Raw genomic sequence first — 17,231 nt, 5'->3', positions numbered from 1 at the left:
AACGTTGTGTAGTGTAAATTTCTTTAATCTTAGTTTCCAATCATTGATTTTTGGGCAACATTTCTATAAAACTGAATGTTTCACAATAAGTCCCCCAGCTTAGATGTCCATAAAAGCGAAGTGAACTGCAACAATAGTTTTATGATTCATCTAGCGTTGAGTTAACTTGAATCTCTAGAGCAAAAGTGAGTAAAAACAAAGGATAAGAGTAGCGAAGCAACTGTTGACCAACTTGGAAGTAAAATAACAACAACAGCATCTGTTGCAGTAGCACTCGCAGTGGCAACAACAATAGCTTGCTTACAACAGCAACAATGTTGCTGCTTCGTCGAATGTGGCATGCGGCAAAAGTTACGCGCACTTTGACGCGTAAAACCGGTAGCTAAAATGGCTGCCAAGCGGAGTCGAGCCAAGCTAAGATGGGGACGACGATGGCGACAACAAAAAGCGTGAAACGTGCGTGAGTTGCCGCCAAGCAGCGATGCTGGCAGCGACGCCGGCAGCAGTAGCTTTAGCTACAGCAGCAACAACAGCAGCAACAGCAGTAGATACACAGTCAAGAGATATCGCGAGAGGTTGTCGCTACACTACGACAACATGTTGCGATTGCCACAGCTTCTGCTTTCAGTGCAACTTCTTGTCGTTGACTCGTTATTGTTGTTGTTGCTGACGCGGTTGCTGTTGCTGTTGTTGTTGTTGCTGAGTGCCCCATCGGGCAAAAGTTGCCGTATCGTTGATTACATTTGCAATTTAGCGCTTGTTCCCCTCCTCCCGGTATAACTAGGTTACGATACACACACTCGGGTGCTTTATCAGCGTGCGGGGAATATGCTTCCCTAAATCAAGTCAAGTGTATTTAGAATTCGGCAACTCCCAGTTGTAGCAGAAGCTTCAGCACATCGCTGTCACTCTTTTTTATATGGCTTTCTTACACGCACGTTTTTGCGGCTTCTGTTTTTTTTTTTTTGTTTTGTTTACAATCTTTATTTGTGTGACTTAAATATTATTGCATTTGTTTAAAAAGAAGATTTCTGCAAAATCAGACTTCTCAAAGTTCGTGCTCTTCAGCAACTGAATTGATTTGAAGATTTATTATTCAAATTCTTGTAACGAAGATTAATTTCTGTATTCATCATTTTATATAATATATTCAAATTACCTTTTGAAATATATAATTTACTTACTCTAACATATAATTTGAAACTCATGCATAAACTTGATTTAGTTTTCTAATAACTAACTTTATTCAAATTGTGCCCCAAAAAGTAGGGTATCATTTAGTCAACACCTCTCTACGCAGTTTGTCGACTAGATTTTAGTAGAGCACGCTTAATTGTTAGATTATGTTCAGCTTGAAGCTGTAATTAAATTGTCGCAGCTCATTGTTTATATAAGTTTTTTATTGCTGTTCCTATTAAATAATTACGGAGTGCATAAACGTAGCACTTTGAAGTCGACAAAGTCGATGCCAAAGCTAAGCTTAACCCCCTCGCTCGCTGGCCAATGCCAATGCTCGCCGAGAGTGTTTTGCTATAATTATGTAGAACATGGAAATTTTGTAGCACAGTGTATAGCGGGTCGAGAGCCAGATCATTACGGGGCTCAAGTTGTCGGCACTGGCGGGTCACTAATTAGTAGCAATTAAATTCATTAATTCAAATTAATATGATTTGAAAAACATAAAACTTAGTGAAAAAGACGACGAAGACAAGAAAAAGGTTTTCGCGTTACGCATTTTACACGTCCAAAGGCAAAGAATGAAGAAAAAACGTAGCAACAACAACAACTTTACAGTAAGCTGAGCGACCCCAACTCAGACTTCATCTTTGGCTTTGCCTTCGACCAGGCCAATGACCAGTAGGAAACAATGGCACAAAGTGTGAAAAGCAATGTTAATGATGCGAGATCTGCGCGCAAAGACGCAGACAGAGACTAATGAATGTGGCGCGGGTTTGGGGCAACTCTTCTTGCTACAAGCTGTAAATGTCAGAAATGAGATATATACAAATATATTTACAGGCAATGGCAATTATTTTACTTTGTCGCTGAAAAATTGCAAATACTTAAATTTAAGTTACAATATTCATGTAAATATAATCAACTTAATTTTGAAATATTTGTAAAATACTTTTCTACGATTTTTTTATTGATTGTATTGTGATTTTCTTAATCTAATCGATACTGAAATTGCAAATCAAATATTAAAGACATTTAACATGCTAATTGTTATGTTAATATAACTAACTTAATTTTGAAGTATTTGTTAAATAATTTACTCAGATCTCTTTTAAATGTATTTAAGTTTTAACTTTTTAGCATCGATTGTGATTTTTTTTTATCGCTACTCAAATTCCCCATAAGCAAATCAAATATTAAAGACATTTTACATGTTCATTGCCTCACTTAGATATTGAATCTAAATTGAAATTCCGACAATCGCGTGCATAAAATAATGTTTTGCTTAATCTTCACTCTTCGAACTCTCTCTCGGTAATCGAATCGAACATTAAAGTCAACTTGACATCATCCTCTGCACAAATTATGGCCACACACATTGGGATTGTCTTCCTGGCTGGATTGCTGCGACGCTTATCGGTCTTTGGTCCTTCGTCGTTGGTCCTTGGTCCTTGGCAATTGGTGGGACCTCCCGCTGTTCTGTTTATTTCTAATATCCTGACGCCGTTGGCGACAATAAACACGCCCACATTGAATGGCTTTCTGAGCATCTCTCACACACATAAAAGCCCATAAAGCGCAGCGGTTGCCGCTGTCATTAAAATCTCTTTTTTGGCAGTTTTATACTCGCACTCGTATCTAAGGCCTATACACTAAGGGCAATTCCCTTCCCATCTCGGAACACCTTTAACCCCTGGTTGGTGGCGATACATCGAAAAGGTTTTGGATGGAAAATTTCTCCCCTTTGTCTAATTTGATAAGAGCTCGGGAGACAGATGAAAATGCGTAAATGAAAACGAATCTTTTGCCATTCTTTTCGCTTTTTTGGCTTTTTTTTGGGCGTGTAAATTGCTGTTGTTGTTTTTTTTCTACGCCTTCGACAATTGCTTTTCTCTAAAGTGCTCAAATCGCTTGCGGGCCAAGATTTCAGTTTTATAAAAAATGTAAAAGAAAAATGCATTCCTTTCACAGTAAAAAACTTTTGTTAATTACATCGAACATAATTTTTTGTTCTCTCTCTTGTCGAGTGCAGTCGTTGCGTAGGTTTTGTTATTAGTTTTGTTGAGGACTAGCTTTGGCTTTGGCATTGCCTTTGGCTTTAGCCATGGCTTTTGTTTAACCTCATAGCGTCCAAAAATTTATTGGCCCAACTTCAAAAACAACGAGCAAAGTTTTGGCCGGGCCAACACCTTTCACATGCTTTTGGCATGAAAAAGCGTTAAAAGTTTTTTCTCCTGGCATTTTTGCATGACGTGTTGAATACCTTGGTTGTAGTTGTTGCTGTTGCTGCTTCCACCCATTTCCTTCCCTTTTTTATTATTTGTTGTTTTTCATCTGCAGCACAAAAGGTAATGGGTTAATTAAGGTTTTTGCTGAGCTCAACTGCGGTTGCTGCACTGTGGGTTAATTAAGTGGCATGAAATTTCATAAAAATGCAAGTAAATTGATTAAAAATTGCAAAGCCAAGCTAATGACAAGCGCTGTGACTGTGACGTTGACGTTTTATATGGGATGAAAGTGAGGTTAAGTTGCCCAACAAATGAGGTTAAGGTGAAGCTGCAGAGTTGCCACCTGATGAAAGTGAAGCTGAACTAAATTCAAAGTGAATCATGAAATAAAAGAAATTATAATAGACTGAATAAAGCATTCAAGCTTTATTTAAAGATGTCATTGTACTAGTTGAGTTCATAACTTCTTGTCTGTTTTTTTTTTGCTGCATTGCTTCGACTAGAAAATGACCGGCGTTAAATTATGTACAATATCCGACAATTGTGGATAAGCGATTACCGATATGCGATAGCATATCAAGCAATGCTTATGGACGTATCAAAAACTTGGCAAAAAAGCAAAGAAAAATCATTGCTTATTGTTAATTTATTTCCTTTTTGGCTTTAGAATTCTTTTTTATTGACTGCGCTTTGCACGCTCGCCCGAACTGAACGAACTCTTCGAACTGCTGCGAACTCTGCGGACTCTACGGATGTGGCATATCCGGTGCCATGTGCCGCACACACGATGACGACGACGACGTCGACGACACAACTGCGAAGCGTGGGGGGCAATGACCATAAGAGACAGCAGAAGCAGCAACAGCAATAGCAGTGGATGGAATGGAAAGAAACACACTCCAAAATGGGACAGGACAGAGCTCACTGGCTGGCCATAACAAAGCCTCGACACATTCAGTGGGAACTTTTAAGCGCCTTGGCTGGGCTTGTAATGAACTTTTATTTGCATTGTGCGAATGCGGGATGTAGATGGGGATGAGATGGTGGGGGGTGTGGACAAGTGTGCCAGATTCTTGTTCAACTCAACCATAAGTCGATACACTTGCCGCCCATTTCAATTCATTCATTTATCCCATAAAGCGACCGCCGCATGTGTTGCAAGGACTCGTCGATTTGGTATTAGGTTGTGTTCAGTACACTCTCTGTCTCTTTCTCACTCTCTGCTTTGCCACCCTCAAAATCGATTTATGGGCATTTCCGGGTTGAAATCACTTAAAAGAACTTGTAGACGACGAAGCGAAAGGGCAACGGGAATGACGCGACGCTTGCTTGTTAGCTCCTCACTCGGCGAAGTCAGCGAAGTCTTTTGTGCTTGGGTTTTATATTTCCCCTTTTTGATCGCATTCATATGGACCTTTCTTTATACATGTATGTATATGTAACGTACTCGTATTTGCTCCACTTCCACTTCCTCTTCCAGCTACAACAACTCCATTCGTTTGTTCTCTCTGTCTTTGTGTGTGCAAAAATTTTGCGCAAATTTGTAAGCTTTATAAAATAAATATTGCAGGGCGGAATTGGAGAAATAAAATATGAGGGGGTTAGGTCTCTTGACTTTGGGGTTGTATTTTTAGATGTTTTTGACTCGCAATCTACTTAGGACAAGTGGACAAAGTAAATGTTGTAATTGAGTAACATTCAGAGATGTGACTTGAAGATATGATGTATCACTAATATTTTATTTATTTGAAAACTAATTAGAATCAATATATAAATATACGTAAAGTGTTGCTAATTAAAATATATTTCGACATAAATTTTGTATTAAGCATTGGAAGATTAGACTTAACGATATGATGTATCTATAATATTATATTCATTAGGAAAATAGCAACAATTTATGAAGCACTTATGAAGAACACATAATGAAATTCACAACTTACAATATTTATAAACTTGTAGAAATAAAATATTACACATTTCGGATAATTTGTCACTCAAAATATATGTCGGAATTTCCCCCACATCAAATCTAATTGATGTTGAAATTTTCATAGTTGTCTGCTCCCTTTATGTCCGAACTTATGGCATTGTCAACATTTGGGGCGCTTGTCGCCCCTCAAGTAATAATGCACTTTAAAGTGCTAAAGTCCACTAAAAAAGAATCCATTAACACTTTGTGTTTAAAGTGTTTGCGAGTGTTTCACAAATATGCACACAAATATTTTGAGCGCATACTCCTAAAAATTGTTTGTGTGTGCTCCGTTCTGTTCTGTGCTGTGCTGTTCTCCCATCTCCTGCAGCAGCTGTCCACTTTGGCATTATAATTCTGATGACTCTGGTCTGTCGTCATGTTTACACTTTCAATAAAAATCCACTCTCAGTTTAATGTGCCAGACGTACACGACGTCGCCACGCCATGGCGATGATGCTATCCCTACAGTCCGGGACTTTCGCCACAATTATGGCCTTTAACCCTTTTGTCAACAACTTTGAGTTTATTTGGACTTTATATGCACATGCCGAGCATGTCGCAGTCGCAGTCGGAGTCAGAGCTCTGTCTGGTTTTTAGCTGATGCTGCCCAAAAAATGCCTTTGAGCATTGTCATAAGCCGGTTTTTCGGGGACTTTTCGCCTCTCCTGCTTCTCCTCCGCCTCTCGCATAATAATTTTATATGCTTTTTGGCTGCATTTTTGCATAGTCAGTTTTGCAGGCAAAGCTGTGGCAACTTTGAATTTTCTATGGCGACCACAACCACACGTTGCATAGCAGATGATGAGTCATATATGCAATTCTTTAAAGGGCGAATCTTTAAAAGGGCATTTTCCCACTTGTGTCAAAATCGAAACTCCACTCGAAATTAAATGTAACAAAACTTTTCTGTTTCCTAGGCAATTTTTCTGTTGACATTTCATTATGCAACACCCCCAAAATGTGGATGATGATGTTGAGGGTTGGTTCTGCACATTTTTGCGTATTTTGCCAGCTCACGTAATAAAAATAATAATAATAATCATAATATTTTGATTTGATTTGCCTGCAGTGAGCCCAAAAAGAATTTAACCCCCAACGCGTGTTTATAATTTACGATAATTGCGCCGACTTGTGACATTTTCAATTAATATTTGAATCTAGGCAGAGTTCTATGAGTCGCAACCAAACGACGATTTTCAACAGTTGTCGATGAAATTATTAATTAGCAATATTTATGTAAGGCAACAGAAGGCCAGCTGAGGTTTCCCTCTCTTGCTCGCTCTCTCTCTCGTTCTCTGTGTGTGTGTTTGTGTTTCTGTTTACATTTGATTTGATGTGATTTTGTTTGCTCAGCGAGCTCAGCTGGACTCAAACTGAATGTCCTTTTGTATATTAATTGGACTTTTGGGTCATCAGCTGATTATAATGGGCAGTTTTCCAGGTCATTGAGCAGCTGTTGTGTTAATCGACTGGCAGATACTCTCTTTAAAGTGCAGTTCTGTGTTTGCTATATCTTTTTTTTTTGTACTAACTTTGGCAAGTGCTTAACGACAGTGCCATAAAATCAAATTTATGCATTACCAACTCTGCTATCAGCATCCGCATCACCTGCATTGCCACGTGCCTCGGGGGAGCTCACACTTTAAATAGGCATTAAATTGATACTGCCAAGCGTAAAAAGTTTTCCCTTTTTCTTTTTTATTTTTGGGTCTCTCTTTCACCCCCTTTGGCAAGACTGCTGGCAACCCGCACATATTCCTAATCGCTTTATAACTTCTAACGCATTTTATCAGCGCTAACTTCCACATCCCCCGTCTGCAAATTCCTGCCGCACTCAACAGGAAAAGTTATTGTTAAGTCTACGAAAATGTCGCTTGCACGCACTAAGCACTTGATGCGACATCGTGCTCTCAACCCACGCTTTGCAACACTGGCGAAAAAATGTTCATCGCATGCTTTGCTTCACTTCTCTTGTGACGCGTCATTCATCCAGCATTTTTAGTATTTCCAGCATAAATATATATATATGTATGGGAGTTTGTCTGGCAGTCTGTCGTCGCCACTTCCCCTTGCTCCCCTTCTCTCATCAACATCTTGACTCTGTCCAGACACCGGCATGCAGGCGGAAATTATTGTCGACGGCGTCTTGCATTTTTCCTTCTCTTTTCTTTTCTTTTCTTTTGTGATGCCAAAACTTTTCGACGCCGCCACACAAAAAGTTGCCACACTTTGTGGCATGTTTTTCATTTTTTTCTTCTTTGCAATTTCTTCTGCTGCTGTGAAGCTTGATTCACTTGTGTCTGGCGGCGTAAACAGATTTATTTATTTATTTACTCCGATTAGATGGCAGGCAGGCTGGCAGCTTTATCTGTTCTATGTCAATTGTGAATGGGACAGAGTGGCAGGGAATCACCCTAAGCTCAAAACGTGTTATTCACCTGCTAAAATAGCAGAACCCAACCCCCCGAAAGTAATAATCGCACGTATCTTTACAACCGAACATAAAAAATGACTCACAATGATTCACAATTTGCAAAAAAGAAAACACGTCGATAAGATAACAAGCCATGTACATTACCTACGCCTGTTATCTGATAAGAGTTTTCAGTCCAGAACGCGTATATATTGCCAATTGCTGCCTAACTGCGACACAGTATAACAATTCCAGTTGAGGAATTAAGACCTACAGCAAGAGGATAACAAGAGAATTTCAAACAACAAAAGACTAAGAATGCCGCCACCACCACACCACGATCGTCTCTTTGGCATCCATTTGGGATTGCATTTGGGCCACCATCACGGCCACCACGGACACCATCCGCCACCACCGCCGCCACACCACCACCATCACCACCACCACGGACCTCCGCCGCCACCTCACTACGATCACCACCACCATCATCACCACCACGGCCCTCCACCACCGCCGCCGAGCCACTTTGATCATCACTATGATCATCACCACCACCACGGACCACCACATCATCATCATCATCACTGCTAAGGAATTGATGAAATGATGAAGCGATGAATTTTGTGATTTCCCTGTGAAGTGAATTCATATAACATAGTTTTACGAATTTTATTTATTTTATACAAAACCTAAAAAGCCCATAAAAAATATAAAACCACTTCAAAAACTAAATACAAATATGTGTTTCTTTTTAAATGGAAACTTGGAAATAAATATAGTGACATATTTAATGCTATTTGTATAATAAATAACTACAAAATGGTTTTGGAACCTAAATTAAATAAACATTCAAGTACAAACTCATTACTTATGGTGTCAAAAGATGTAAACTTGTGATATGTGTCTAACACTTTATCTTATCTTTGAGTTTGCCTAAGGGAACCCAAAATAAATACCACAAAAGAAAGTACAACATTCTAAATATAAATCAATGTCAAAGAAAACTAATACAGTAAACGTTACTTTCAATTATGAAATTAATAACTGCATAACACAAAAAAAAAATGGTGAAATTATTCACTATACAAAGAAGAAAAATAAAAAAAATAATGAATAGTGCATGAAATTAATACAAATATACATACTAAAATAATGTATGCGTCACATTAACATAGTATAATATAATATTATACTATACTTTACATGTCAAAGCAATCATTTTTAATGGTAAATTTTATTTGTGCATTTATGAAAATAAATATAAAATAAAAACTGACTTCGTACACAAAACAAAAATGTAAATATTTTCAAGCCTATTAAATCTAGGCATTAACAATTGCGCAATTGGGTATTAGTAATAGCTGATAATAAGCGTACCAAGAACGACATGATAAGATGGTAATCGGAATAATAAATATCTTATCTATATTCTATTCACAAATATAATGCGCAAAAAAAAAACATTCACATATCCAATGCACCAATAAAAGTGATTCGAAAGTGACATTGCTTTTGAAATGATAAACTATCATTCAATATCTATAAATAAAATGATTTATGACATTTGATAAATAAGAATTTGCTATAAATAGCAAAGCCTTTGTATTAGATAATTGAATGAATGCGTAATCTGAGCAAAAAACGAAGTATAATAAGCGGCTTATGGCGACCACATTGTGAATTAGCCACAGCGACAATTCAATTAGGTGGCCCGCGGTTAGAAGTACAAATATACATAAAAATATATGTATGCGATGTATATATGTATGAAACTAACTACTGTAGCTATAACTGGGGCCGAACGACCTAAGCATTGTTAGGCGCATAAATATAAATGAATTAAATATCAATGGCCCAGACAAATATTGGCCAATTACAAGCCATTAGAACTGTTTGTCACATAACACTAATTAGCAGCAGCTACAAATGTGTAATTTAATTTTTTTCTCCCCAAACTCAACTCGTGAATAAGTAAGGGAGGGGAGGAGGAAACGCGTGAGGCAACTGTCATAAAATGCAAAATGTTGCCAATGGCGTGGGACGTTGATTCGACACCTGGAAAATATTGGTAATTAAAATTTGCCATGTTAGCCAGCTAAGCCGGTTCGTGGTTTGGCTCTCTGACGTTGTCTAATAATGTTGTAAAACATGTTGCCATTAAATAAAGCGACAGACATGGCCAAAATAACACCCCAAAGGCAGCAGCAGCAGCAGCAACAACAACAAAAGCAGCACGAGCAGCAACAGCAGGCGTTACATTTTATTGACTTTATTGACAACCCAACGAAACGAAAAAAACATCCAAATAATATTAATATATACCCCTCCATATATATATTTGTAAGTGACTGAATTTTAATCGAAACTCTTCGACGACAAGTTGGGCTAATGGCCAACGGTAGCATTTCTCAGCCTGTCTGCCTGTCAATTAACTATGAAAATTATTTGTGACCAACCCACTAAGCCAAAGCGGCAAACCCGTCTAAATGCATTTTTGACAATTTTAAACGACAGACCTCAAATTGACGGCTCACTGCGAAAGTGAAACCTGTCACACACTCGCACAAAACTGGCCGTAAACAATTCACAACTCACATCTCAATTCATAATTGTCAGCGTATATTTTGTGTGTGTTTGCCGCTTTTAATTGAAATACTTAAATTATGTAGTTCAATTTCGAGCAGCGACAAAGTGAACCCGTCGTGTTGCCCATCTTAATTATTATTTGAATTTAATTACGACGTAAAAGCAACAACTGCTGGCAGTTTATAAATAATACTTTCAAGTGAAATGAATTGATTTCATTTTTATTCTCTGGAAAAATAAACTTCATCAGCGTGGTCGGTTACGGTTATTTAAAGCAAGTTGGCAGCTCCCCAACTGCAAGTTGGCAGTCATATTTTATAGCCATTAGATAATAACTCGGCAGCTCTTTTAATTTTGTTTTGACTAATCGAAAACGTTTTGTCTTTCATTTACTATTTCATGCTCATAAATACCACTTTATAGCAAGTTAGCATGCCCCCAGCAATCCGAGCTAGTTGACAGTCTTAATTTATTAGATGCAATAAACAAAAGACTTTGTCTCCCACTCTGCAATAAAGCAAGTTGACAGCATTGTTTAATTGGTATCATATAATAAGATATATAAGATAATATTTAACATATTGATTCAGCTATAACAATTTTATTGCTTTTTCCTTTAACACAAGTTGGCAGCTTTCTAACATATTTACTAATTCAAACTGTTTTCTCTTTTATTTACAGGTATGTACTCGTAATTATCTCCCTAAGTATCCGACAAGTACAAGTATGTATTGTATAGTATTCCTAATCTTACAATAGCTGAAAATAAAATTCATAATACAATATAATAGCCACAACAATATCTTCCATCTAATACAATACTTAAGTAGCTGTATGTGAGCAAGTCATTTGGGGTAATAACACAACACTCGAATATAATCAAAGTCAAGAGTAATTTCAAGAATTCAACTCATGACATTTGACCATCTGCGATTACATAAAACAATTTAATAAACCCATGAAAAATCAAAAAATGCGATAACTGCGAACCAACTACAACTACAACAAGGGAAACATTGGCTCAAACTCACATGTGTGGCAATAAAAATTCCTTGAGTAAACACACACACAGAGAGGAGTGAGCCCAATGATGGGCGGACAAACTGAAGGGAACTGAAAGACAAAAGCCATATCAACTACGCGTGCTCGCAACTATCTGGCGAATGTAATCAGCCAAAAACCAAAAGAGCAGCGAGAGGCTGAGAGCAAAGATCCCTGAGTAGCCAGAACTCTGTCCCAGACATAGACTCAGAGTCAGAGGCAGACTCAGCGTAATGTTGCTTGTTAGTACTAATGATGGCTAACTTTCCGACATCTTCGCTTCTTGTGCCCCAATGAGCCAGCAGATGCTGAAACAAATAAAGAAAATAAATGGCATGCATAGAGCTAATAAAACAACGAAATTTAAATACTCTAACTATTTAAAATAAGTTCTACATTTTTCTACAAATAAGGGTAGTAATATAATAAATTTTGAGAAATATGTTTAGAAGAAAATATAAAAGCAGCATAGTGATACTTTTACTGGGGACGAATTCTTATCAAGCAATTTATAAGATCTCTTTAATAACAAGAGATTTGATGAAATACTTTTAACTATAAATTTGAATATAATGCTACATCTATATTAATCAATAACCTTAAAGTAAATAATTAAATGAATTCAAATACAAATTTTAATAGGCCTTCGACACTTCGAATACAACATTTTATAAATTTTCTATAAATCGAAAAAGCTAAATATAATTTTTTAACGTTCATGTATAGATCTGAATTTATTTGAATCAATAAATTTTAATAGTAACTATTAATATACAAAACTAAATTTATTTAAAGCTTAAAGAGTTTAATTTGAAATAAACTTTCGACACTTTGATTTGCCAAGTTGACAAGCCATCGCATATACCCATTTGGCGCCTAGGGCATACCAAAGGAAAATAAATTTGTACAGCTGCGATAGAAGCGGCGCGATATGCCTCCAAATGTGCTCCGGCCTGGTCTGGCCAGGCGATGGCGATGCCGATGGCCATTTCGCATGTATGTCATAAATTGCCTATGGAAGCGCAGCAGCAGCAGCAGCAGCCAAACGCAGTCGCAGTCGAACAACAAGTTTTGGGAGGTTGCCCCGTTGAGCATTAGTTTCAGGTTGAGGTCCAGGTCCTCAGGTCCCAGGTTCCAGGTTTCAGCAGTAAAAATTAATAGGCAGCATAATAAGCGGGATTTTATGACAAGCGTGCACCTTAACGCAGCAGTTAGCCACGCCTCAAAATGTTTCCCCCCCCAAAAAGTTCAGCCCAGTTTGTGCCGAAAGATTTCTCATGGCATCATCATCAGACAGTAACAGTCATTTGGCTTTAGCTTTGGCTGAGGTGAGGGATCAGTTGGTCGCGTAGTCACTTGAAAATTACGCAAATTGAAAGTTACATCGTTTGGGCTGGTGACGTGCCATGGCCAAAATGGGCATTAGGCCAGGCCAGGACACGAGAAGTGTATGCTGACCAGCCTCCCTCACTCCCTCTCTCTCTCTTTCTCCTCTGTTGTTGTGGCCAAATCGTTTTTGCTTCACAAGTTAGTTATGAGCTTCGCATTGGCGCTACAAGATTCCGCTTTATGATAATTACACGCAGCTCCAGCATCGCGTCGCGTTGCTTTATTTATATGCAATTCAATATGTGTGAGCCAGACAGCAGCAACGGCAGCAGAAGCTGCGGAAAATTGAAAAACTTTGCAGTAGGGGAAAATATATGGCCGATTATGTAAGAGCTTATGGTGGTATATCGTTATTGGGCGGATTGTCGGCATTGTGAGTTTATATAAAACGAGCTAATGGCTTTACGAGTTTAATTGAAATGAGCAGCGGGGAGGTGAATGGAATGTGTGAAGAGAGAGAGAGAAGCCGTGGTAGCAACAAGTGGCAAGCTTAACTATCATAACAAATGATGAAAGCGTATTTTCAGGATTAAAATGATTCAGATATATTTTCCAGGCATAACCAAATTTATCTCTACCAAACACTAAATACGAAATTTTCAAGAATTTGTTAAGATTCATGCAAACGAGAAAATATGTGCTTAAGCCATTTTAACTCAATAAAATGTTGTTGTTAAGAATAATAAAAATAAATGAGAAGATTTATTTGGGCTTGCGCCAATTTAACTCTATTAAATGAATGGATAAAATAACATACGTATTTTCAATATAAATATTCACAAACGTTTCTTCGATACCGTCGTATATTGGCTTTATAAAAATGTAATAAAAAAATAAAAATGAACAGGAAATAAAATAATAGTTAACATAAACTCTAATAACGCAGCTTAGAAAACGTTAAAAATTTTGAAACGTTTCTATGTTACATTATATTGATTTTATATAAATATAAAAAGGAAACAGAAATGAGCTACACATATAATAGTTAACATAAATTCTTATAAGACAGCTTAGAAAAGGTTTCAAATCATTGAAAAACAAAGACTGTAAATTCTTTATATGGCTTTGAAGTTAGAAGGCAAAATAAGTAGAAATTAATCTTTTCTCAACTATAAACCCAACCTATGTAAAGTTTTTTTTAGTATCAACAAATAAGGCTAACACGAAAAGAAAGCTTCAACTTTATAGCTTTTACATTTCGAACAAATTAATGGCAGTTCCAAGCGCATTTCCTGACTACAAGCATGGCCTCAACTTCAACAAATAACAGTAACTAAAAAGACTTAACGAACAAACCAAGCAGTAAAAAGAACCATGAGTGTACATCTCACAGAATATAAACCAAACAGTGCCTTGGGCACACTCGCCTTCACCTTGGCCATATAGAGAATTTATAGCAGAGGGACTTATACGACCTCCAAGCTTCGTGGGCTGCGTCTTGATGCAATGATATAACCATAACAGCAAGTCGCATAATATTCATTAGAAGTTTATGACAGCCTACGCTCCAGCATAGTTGTAAAACCAACTTTTATGTCTAGGAAAATAGATAAACGACATCGAGTCAAACGCTATATCCAAAACCAAAAATAAAACTGTAGAATCATTAAAATGATTAAGTGATAACTTCAAATGGTAATCGATGGCGCGGCTCAGTTTTTGGTAGCGAACAATGAACCCGAAATGTTTATGATGGTAATTATAGTAGTTTTTAACAATGGACGACACCGAAATCTATTAGTAAACACACAAATGATGAGAAATTGAATCGACTAGAGAGAGATAAAAAAGAGAGACGAAAGAGCTGCCATAAATCATGCACCATCGATGAGGGGATCATCCAAATGCGGAGACACTTGTCAATGCCATTTTGGATGTCTGGCCAGCCATAAAAAACAACCGAAGCCAAAACTGAGTCTGGGTTTTGATATGTAAATTAGCTACAAATCGAAATAAAACAGCCCTTTTCTCATCTTTCTCTCTCTATTCTGCTATTGTTGTCTTGAGGCCCTATGCAAATGGATTGCATTTGCAGCTTTGCATTTTAGATCTGTGGCCTGCATTTTTATTACTTGTCAAAATACGACAAAATTTATGGCAGCTGAGCAATATTTTTAACGCCAAAAGCAGCGCAAAAAGAAAAATTCAAAGGAAATATTCAGGCGCACATAAATCATACAACTGGAGTCGAGACTCCAAAACTCTGGAGCCGAATCTGAATCTGATGTTGATGCTGCTGCTGCTGCTGCAGCAGCAAAAGACAAAAAAAGGAACACAAAAATAAAAACACAAATGCGGCGCATAAAAGTCATAAAAATGAAATTAGCCATACAACGAGACTGGTTGCGAGGCAACTCGAAGCGAAAATCTCATTTCCCGGGGCAAGCGAAACTTGTCGCGCGAAATTGTTAAGTGGTGAAGGAGGGCGGCATTAAATTTAATATAAATTTAAATTGCGCCACTTAACGCGAGACAGCAGCATTTTGGCCCTCGTTATGGTTAAACAAACTTTTTCGAAATCAAAGCAAATGGAAACAATTGTCACCATTGAAGTTGGATCGCATTACATAGAGAGTTACATTAATAATTCTTCGAATTTATTGGGAAAAAGGAAATTGTGTACTTGCCCTACGCTGTCCTGCCACAAACTGTGTTGCCAAAAACTTCACACACACACAAGAAGAGAACAAAACTTCAAAAGAATGTGGCAAACTATCCGCACAAAGTTTGCTTCCCCCTCTTCTACCACACATAATTAAGACTTCTTCGAGGAGCTGAATTAGTGGAAATGAGCTAATGAACCAAAAGTTGCGCCAAGTAAAACTTCAAAGCTTGAAGCAACCATGAAACTACTCATCAAACGATAGACAACACCATCTGCCATTCATCTTCATTTTGTGTTGAGGCCGCCGCCGCCGCCGCGATCATTTCGAATGTGTCTATTCCAATGGGAACTCTCTCTCTCATTCACTCTCTTCTCTCCCTCGAAAATTCTAAGAAAATTCTGCCTCGGTCGGTGAATATCAAAGACGACGGCGACGTTTGCCCACAAAGAAGTCAAAGCAAAAAAGGCCAAACAATTTTTGCTTTCATTTGAAAAATGGCATTAAACTATTTTGCATGAAACCAGACGTGAATCATTGAGAGATTCGCTTCGGCATGTGTGTGGTGTCATTGCTACAGTGGACACTCGAAGTGTGCAACCAGCATTTGCATTCTCCATATACTCCAAAGATCTTTGCCGTCCACTATCAATTGTTGTCATTGTTACAGTAAAGTCGTTAATTGACGAACCATTTGCATGGTATTTTTCTTGTTGAGATCCATTCATGCTTCACTCTATCAACGCCACAGTCTATCATTGACTGACTGATGAACTATTTTGTGGTAGTCCATTTCCCCCTCTCTCTCTCTCTCTCTCTCTGTGTATCTTATTCTTCGCTCTGTTGCGTTTCGCTTTGATCTTTTTTTAATAGGAAGCGCCCGAGTTGTTGAGTGAAATTTATGGGCGATGAAAAATGCAAGTGATTTAAAAGCAAAAAGATACTTACTTATACACAGAGCCTTTGGGGCGTATACGTAATCGGGGAAACATTAACACACAACAAGCCAATTAATTGAAAGCAAATTGGCCATTAACTAGCCAAAAACGTTAAAACGATCCTCGAGAGATTAACCGCAAGTGTTCATCAACACCAAAAAGCAAAGAAACACAAAACAAAAACAAAAGCGAAACGCGTAAACAGCAGCCAAACAAACCAACGAAACGATCGATCGAACGATCGATCTCGATGAAACGATCAATGGAACGAGCCTAAACGAAACTCGGTTACAAACTCGGCTAGCGATCGATCGATTGATTTCCAAATGGAGAAGACGAGAAAGAGAGAGATAGATAGAGAGGGCGAGCGATATACTCATACTACGTTACAAGATCGCTTGATCAACATCAAACAAAACGACCCGCTCAATGGCTTGATTAATGTGCGCCACATCAATCAGAGAGCTGCAGGCACATCGAGACTGAAGGGGAACCGCATAAAATAAACATAACAAACTTTAGCGAATGTTTAAAGTCGCCCATGAGCACACAGAGGGGACTAGATATATACGTATATATATATATCTGGCTATGTCTGCTGCACCCACACACAAATTGAGTTCAACTCGTTGTGGTTGATTTTTTTTTTGGGCTCAAAGTCTTGTCAAAATAAATGAGCCAACATAAATCGAGCATTGGCTAGAGGTACTATAAATTCGAATTCGCATTCGTACTACGACTATATCCAAAGTTGGCTTTCGATCTGCAACAAAAGCAACCAACAAAGTGACGACTGATCGAATCAGCATGGCCAAAAGGAAAAAACGCCAAATGCAATGCCCACAAATAAACAACGAGAACAACACAAACAGCAACAACATC

General features: G+C 37.9%; 3 protein-coding genes across 3 annotated transcripts in view; all 3 read left to right on the top strand.

Moving 5' to 3' along the window:
- Positions 1-17,231, top strand: part of LOC117567506 (frizzled) — a 124,862-nt gene that overhangs the window by 66,068 nt on the left and 41,563 nt on the right. The window lies entirely within an intron of this gene.
- On the top strand, positions 8,028-8,488 carry LOC117567507 (uncharacterized histidine-rich protein DDB_G0274557). Its single transcript, XM_034247548.2, has one exon. The coding sequence runs from the start codon at positions 8,111-8,113 to the stop codon at positions 8,381-8,383; it is 273 nt and encodes a 90-aa protein (XP_034103439.1). The 5' UTR covers positions 8,028-8,110; the 3' UTR covers positions 8,384-8,488.
- LOC127565772 (uncharacterized) lies at positions 9,840-11,802 on the top strand. Its single transcript, XM_052006136.1, has 3 exons — positions 9,840-10,132; positions 11,060-11,102; positions 11,170-11,802. Exons 1-3 carry the CDS (start codon positions 9,941-9,943, stop codon positions 11,190-11,192), a joined length of 258 nt encoding a protein of 85 aa, XP_051862096.1. The 5' UTR covers positions 9,840-9,940; the 3' UTR covers positions 11,193-11,802.

The sequence above is a fragment of the Drosophila albomicans genome, chromosome 3 (assembly GCF_009650485.2).
Source record: "Drosophila albomicans strain 15112-1751.03 chromosome 3, ASM965048v2, whole genome shotgun sequence".
NCBI lineage: Eukaryota > Metazoa > Arthropoda > Insecta > Diptera > Drosophilidae > Drosophila > Drosophila albomicans.
Note: the sequence above shows the minus strand (reverse complement) of the source record. Positions and strands in the feature narration are given on the sequence as shown.